Source organism: Malania oleifera, chromosome 2 (genome assembly GCF_029873635.1).
Source record: "Malania oleifera isolate guangnan ecotype guangnan chromosome 2, ASM2987363v1, whole genome shotgun sequence".
Taxonomy (NCBI): domain Eukaryota; kingdom Viridiplantae; phylum Streptophyta; class Magnoliopsida; order Santalales; family Ximeniaceae; genus Malania; species Malania oleifera.
In genome coordinates, this window is record NC_080418.1 from 137,645,507 (window position 1) to 137,652,710 (window position 7,204).

General features: G+C 32.6%; 1 protein-coding gene across 1 annotated transcript; it reads right to left on the minus strand.

Annotated features, from left to right (window-relative positions):
- Nucleotides 1-4,427: 4,427 nt before the first annotated feature.
- Nucleotides 4,428-5,284, minus strand: LOC131148474 (uncharacterized). The gene has a single exon (XM_058098170.1). The coding sequence runs from the start codon at nucleotides 5,140-5,142 to the stop codon at nucleotides 4,681-4,683; it is 462 nt and encodes a 153-aa protein (XP_057954153.1). The 5' UTR covers nucleotides 5,143-5,284; the 3' UTR covers nucleotides 4,428-4,680.
- Nucleotides 5,285-7,204: the final 1,920 nt, after the last annotated feature.

Below are 7,204 nucleotides of genomic sequence, written 5' to 3' on the forward strand. Positions count from 1 at the left end.
TGAAGGAAGCTTTCCAAATTATTTTATTGGCTTGCAAAAAATTATTTAATTAATGGAAATTGACTAATCATTACATGTGGTTTGAAACAAAGATTTTGTTTGAAAAAAGAAGAAAAAAATATTTTTATTATATTTTCTCTTTATATAAAATAATATTATAAATAAAATTCTGGGTAAAAGAGACTAATCTCTTATGAGATTTGGTAAAAAGATAATGACCTTGCCTGATATTTTAAAAATTTTAGAGGCTCCTCTTGAGGTTTCAAAAACTTTCCTTAAGGTTTCAAGAATTTCAAGAATCTGTTGAGGTTTGTTAAAAGAAAAAATACAAACCTTCTTTTATATTTAGCAAAAAGATAAGTATTTTTAGGCGATGTTTATTTCTTTTTGACAAACTTCAAGGGAAGTCTTTGACATTTTTGAATTCCCGGAGGAGATTTCTGTCTGGCAAAGGGGAGGTGGATGTTTTTTACTCTAAAATTTTATACTAATATGATTTAGAATTAAGAAAAGTTAAGCATCAATCATGTGCCAAATCAAAATTTTATTTATTGTTAGCTATATATTTTATTTTTCCTTTCATTTTTCTTGATAACCTGGAAACTAGATTCTTTTAAATATATTTTTCTTTCTCCTGTGCTTTTTGATCCTAAGGCATTGTTGGGAACTTGGAAGATATGAGGAAAAGAAAAGGAAAACATAAAGGAATATGATTTCTTATATTTGTTTATTAAAAAAAGTGAAAACAAAAATAAAAAATATAACAGATCAATGAACACAAATTTCATTTTGTACACCATTAATGTTTAATTTTTCTTAAATTTTAATCATATTAGAATAAATTTTTATTTTTAGCAGCATTCAATATAGATAGAAAAAAAAAAATGGAAAATAAATTTTCTTTTTCTGCCGAATTTTTTGATCCAAACGAGAACTCTAAAAAAGTTTGAATTGTATAGCTTTTAAGAATCGAGCAAATCATCTTTCTCACCGTTCCCTTCCCTCTTTTTTTTATTCTTCTTTTGTGAGCACCACATATAGATTTAACAGATTTCTAATTTTTAGACAGGTTGAACAACCAATTTAGAGAGAGAGAGAGAGAGAGAGAGAGAGAGAGAGAGAGAGAGAGAGAGAGAGAGAGAGAGAGAGAGAGAGAGAGAGAGAATTTGGGGTGGCTAATAGCAAGCACATGGTCATTAAATTTCAACATCAAAATGAATTTGGCCTTAAGTTCTTGAGGTTAAATAGCACAATTCACATGATACTGTCTTAAAAAATAGGTTCATGTCATATTAATTTAGGGCTAATAGGAGCTCATAGCTTGCTAGACAGCTAGCTAGCAAAGGATTTCCAATGTAACCACCTTTTCCTAATTAATTTAACAATTAAAATATTTATTATATTTATTAATCCATTAATTTAAGAAGGTGTTTGGTTGCCCTGAGTAACTTACTCTAGTTCATATTACACGAATTATTATTATTATAATAGTATTTTTATGTTCGAGTCTTCTTTTAGAATCTATCGGGCCAACGACAAGTAATTCATTTCTTAATTTTATATCCCTTCCTCATTTTGCCAAGATAACATTATTCAACCTCAAATTTTAAAAAAAAAAAAAAAAAAAAAAACCTAACCTACCATGTAATGTACTCTAAGGAAATCGGGTACCTAATTAAATTATTAAAATTAATTATAGCATATTGTGTATAGGAACAGAGTTAAAAGGAAAAATTTTTGAAATGATTTGAGAGGAGAGGAGTATTCTTATATATTTGCTTAATTAAATTCTCATAATTAATCCTTCATATAAAGAAAAATATAAGATTCAAAAAATTAACCGATACACATAAAATAACATTGACAATATGCAACATTGCAATTGCTATGACTAGATATAGCTATTAACGCACAAACTTTACTGCTGGTAATTTGTAAAGTTATATGTCATATATCTATGTGTGCGTTACTATTGATGTCAAAAAAGTTTGCTCGATATGACCTTCAATATGTAGATCATTAGTTAATTGGCAACCATCTAGTTTCACTTGTAATGACAAATTAAAGAGGCTGGAAAGGCTCTTCGAGCCTGAGGTGGTCCTTAATGGACCTCTCTGATGTTTAAGCAAGTCATTTGATTAATATACTTAATTACATGAAGTGTGTGGGCTTTGATTCTCGAGATGACCATAGCTTGAGTTTTTATATGTTCATGATCCTGTTTGTTGCAATAGTTTTTAAAAATTATATTGAAATACACACATAAACACACACTCATACACATCTATTTGATCTTTAGATTACTAGCTAATTAATTAACAGCCACCCTATTTCATTTGTGATGACAAAGAGGAAGGGCTTTATGGAGGCTTGAGGTGGTTCCCAAGTGACCTCTTCAATGCGTCATTTGATTAATATATGGAAGTTTGTGAGCATTGATTCTCCAGATAATCATGGCTTGAGTTTATATATATGTTGCAACTTTGTTTGTTACAAGAGTTCTTTAATTATATCGAGTAATATATTCATTTGGGTTTAAGTGCAATATGTCTATTATTACAAAAAATTCACGTCGAATTTGTTCTTATCAACCTAACATGTGCAACTCTCCGTATGAGAATCTTAGGCATGCTTGATCGCGATGACCAAACCTAATCGTTTGCCTTTGTTTCCATGTTGATGTTGGAGGTCGGATATAAAAGTATATCAATGTCAAAAAGTAATTAGGTTGATTTCTTGCTAGCTCTTTTTTGTTTCTATATAGATTCGGAATAGGAGTAAAAAATATGTTTGTCAACTTTTCTTTACACGTAAGAGTTGTGAATAGGTCATCATCAATTATTCCTTTTTGCCCTTAAGTCAAGAATAGGATTTTAGAATTTGTTTAATTTGCATCAATGTATGCCTTTTAATCTTTTGCCTAAAGTAGTAGCTTACCAATTTCTTTTGCTATTAAGTTGAGATACAATCCTTTACGACTTAAATGTAAACAACTAGTCAATATTGCATAGATTCTACTTATGTCATATATATATATATATATATATATATATATATATATATATATATAATATTCATATTTTTAATCCATGCATTTGTCATAAATATTAGTGCACCAATGTTAAGCTTCCCTCATTAATTTGAAGAGTTTTCTTTAGCTACTCTTGAAGAGCAAAGTGCAGACAAGCAACGATGGCTGCCATTTTTGTCTTTCAGGAAACAAATCATTTTACATAGGGTGCTTTAATTAATTGTTGATGCTAAAATTTAGCATAGGATCTCATCCTTGAGGTCATCATCTAATAGCTAAGTCAACTGCTCTTCCTACCTTACCCGTAATGATAATGAACATAGGCTCCTGAGATGCTTAAGGCAGCTCATAGAGGACCTCGATCTCTAATGCATAATTCAACTAATTTGATTAGTTTACTTAATTATAGGGAACACGCGAATGTGAGTCCTTGAGAAAACTACACATTGGGTTTGACAATCTTATTAGTTGGAAAGTGTAGATTGTTGAACTGTATTCGATCGATTGCATGTGTTTAAGTTGTCATTAGGTTCATCATAGCTAATATATGGTCAATTTGTGCATGTTAGCTCCCCATATATGTGCAGCCAATTCAATCGATCATATGCCTTTTAGAAGGTAGCAAACAAATTAATCCTTGTAAATTACTTTGCGAAATATTTAATTGGAAAATCTAAAAGTTGCTTGTATTTTAAAAAAGCAAATTTGGTAGCTGCATTTTCTTTCCGAATTGAAAGAAACATCAAAAGCATGTTTAGTTGTGAAATAATTTTTAATTTTTCAACATCTTGTAGAAATTTTTTGATAAAAAAATGTTTTATTACTTTCCAAATTGTCCATATAAACGTTAGAAAACTAAAATAAAAAATAAAAAATATAGTACTATGTTTATCACCCAAACACCATACTTTTACTTAACCCACTATTTTGTATGATTGTATCATGCACGTCGTATGATATGAACAAAATAATAAATGTGTAAAAGCTTCATGTTTAGGCGATAAGTATAGTATTTCCTTTAAAGAATTTCAACTTATAATTATTTAAACACAGTATGTATCCTTATTGTGCACGTGCCGAGCAAATTTTAGTATGGGGACTAATAATTAATTTGCAAATGCTTGTTAAGAGTAACACATATACATATTTTTTTTCCAAAGGTGACATTTTATATATTAAGAATTTTCAATTTTTGACGACACGTTTTAGTTAATTAATTTAATTTTAAATATCGTCATAAGCATAATGCATGTATTATATATAAACAAGTTAATTACTATCAAAGCAAAAACAAGAACCAGCTGGCGGTGTTTGTCCGTGAAGAACAGAAGGTTAGTGAGGTTGGGAGATGGGTCACGCAATTAACACACCCACCCTGGCGTGGAAAAACAACTAATTATTAATTTTTGCTAACTGAAATAAGATTAAAGAATCCATGGATTCAAATCAAAATATTCAGTCGCATTATTCAATTAAATTCCTAATTAACTAGCTAGGTACATGAATATTGCCCTTTCATAATTCATATACACTAATCGATGTTCCAAAATCTCGAAAACCTATATGAACATATGTGTCTATGATGAATAAACAAATCAATCCTGCATGGCTAATCAATTCAGAGATTCATTTAATAATCAATCAATCAATCAACGTGCACGTATATTCATCCTGTACCTGCAGATGGGGCAGCTGTTGTTTCGCTTGAGCCATTGAAGAATACAAGCAGCGTGGAACTTGTGAGTGCACCCCATCCCTCTTAACGCTTCCATTTCCATTCCCATCTCTTCCTGGCACACCCCGCACACCTCTTCTCCGCTGGCTGCTGCTACCTCCTTCAGCCCCGCCACCACCGGGTCCACGGTGGCCGCCAGTAGTCTGGCCAGCTGAAGCCCTATCTCCAGCTCCACCTCCGCCAGCACCCCCGCAAGTTCCCGGCCCGCCGCTCTCGCTCGCCACACCGCCAGCTCCCACGCCTTCCCCCTCAACCTCCCCAGCTCATCCGCCTCCGGATCCCTCCCGACGCCACACCTCGCCGCCGCCGCCTCCCCACACTGGCTCAGCCTGTTCAGAACCTCAGCCGTCGATCTAGCAATCTCCACTTCATCCATATATAAATGCAGCTGTAGGAAGAAGAAGAAGAAGAAGAAGAAGAAGAAGAAGAAGAAAAAGGAGGAGGAGGATGCAGTGTGTGACTATGGTGAATATTTTTGGGGTAACTGTTTTTTGAAGAGGATATGTATGGTTGAAGAAGGCGGCGGCGGCTTTACTCTCTCTGTGCATATATGTGTGTGTGATGGGACACGTGGAGGAATCTTGGAGGGGAAGTGGTGGGTCCCAAGAAGGCTGACGACCCAGATAATCATGTTATGGCTGTTACAGAATGGTCAAATTCAGTGGCTATGGAGCCCAGGGGTCTAATTGAATAAATGTGCATATTGGGAAACCGTGTGGAACTGCGCGTTGGAGGAATTATATCATTTGTGTTTGTTTTGGCTTTTCTGTAAAAGTTGTCTTTAAGGTAATTTGGGAGAAGGCGAGTTGGAGCTTATCTGTTGGGTGAGTTACGCCGGCCATGCATGCACCTTCCCCACCCACCACCCAATAGCTTCTGGCAGAGTTTGGCCTCGCACCGTCGCCATGCAATGTACTGTCCCTTTTGTCATTTCCCCTAAGTTCGTATGTGATAATAATAATAATAATAACAGGGTGAATCCATTCATTGCTTAACTTAAAATTTTGGAAGAATTTTATTTATTAATGCAGCGATTGCGCATTCCAATTGTATATATATACTCCCATAATAAAATTTCAAGTGTATGGTATTCTATATGTCTAAAAAAAATAAGCACTTTCTCTTTTAATTATTTGTGCATGTCCATATTTTACTTGCATAGGACTGTTAGCTAGGGCCTAGGGGGCTCAGAACCCTAATAATTAATACCATAGTCCTTCAATCATATCTAAATGATCTTATTTCTTGCAAACATTGCATGCTTAATTGAATTCAAATAAGAAAACATAGTTGATCTTCTCGATAACTTTACAAATATGTATCCAAATCTAACATAACATTCTTTTGAATCACAGTTTAGTGATGTAAGCGAGTCAAGCCTACACATAAGATACTCGGACTTGACTTAGTCTCTAACTCCACTTGATTCTACTCGATATCGATTTGAAATTAATCTACTCGAGTAGTTTAACAAGTCTAGTTCTAGGTTTGTAATACTATTTGTACACTTGACCTAATATATTCGAGTTTTTGTAACTTTATTATAATTTTTTAAAATCAAATAATACATATTTTATACATATATTTGATATTATATATTATACATTGTTTGTATATTCATTTATAATCAATTTAAGTTTAATCAAGTAAAGTTTGAGTTTTAAGAACTTGTAGTCAAATTGAGTTTGATTTTAATAATTTTGTGCTTGATCAAATTTAAGTTGAATTTCAATCTCAACATTTTTGAGCCAAGTTAAGTATCCCCGTGTCGACTCAACTCGAATACACCCTATGTCTCACGCAAATTATCATTCAAGTTTTTGAATCTTTTTGATTCCACTCATAAGTCTTTCACACATGCATCAACCTTTAGTTAAGAATTGTGTGGAATCCAGAAGAGCATCGCATTAAATTCGGGATATCTACACATTTGTAAAGTTATAATTGTGAAAGCTAGCAGAATTGAATCAAGTATAGGATACACACACGTACACACAATGTTAATTTAAATATGTATCATGCTTGTTAAACAAAAACTTATATGTGAGAATATCCATGTTGCTTAAATGTGGTTGTAATTGGCAACCATTTTCCTCGCAAAACCATTTAACTAATATATATGCATGCTCATTTACCATGCTAATTAATGAGTAATATTAAATAATGTGTTCAAACTTAAGTCGATTCATTTATAAATAAATCAAAAAACATACATTCATATTTTTCCAATTAATTAGTTGCCTAAAAATAGGTACTCTAGTGAACAATTTAGAATGGATTTATTATATACATATATTTTGTCTTTCTCAAGTGGAATTATAAAATAATATTTTACATTCCCTTGTGGTGTTGTGTTTTTAATATGGTTTGTATTTGGTCTATATAACTGAAGTCAAGAGTTGTTTAATTAAGAGCTAATAAGTGAGGAATTTGTGTTT

Coding starts and splice junctions, on each gene's coding strand:
- LOC131148474 (XM_058098170.1), bottom strand. CDS start 5,142: ATGGATGAAGTGGAGATTGCTAGATCGACGGCTGAGGTTCTGAACAGG.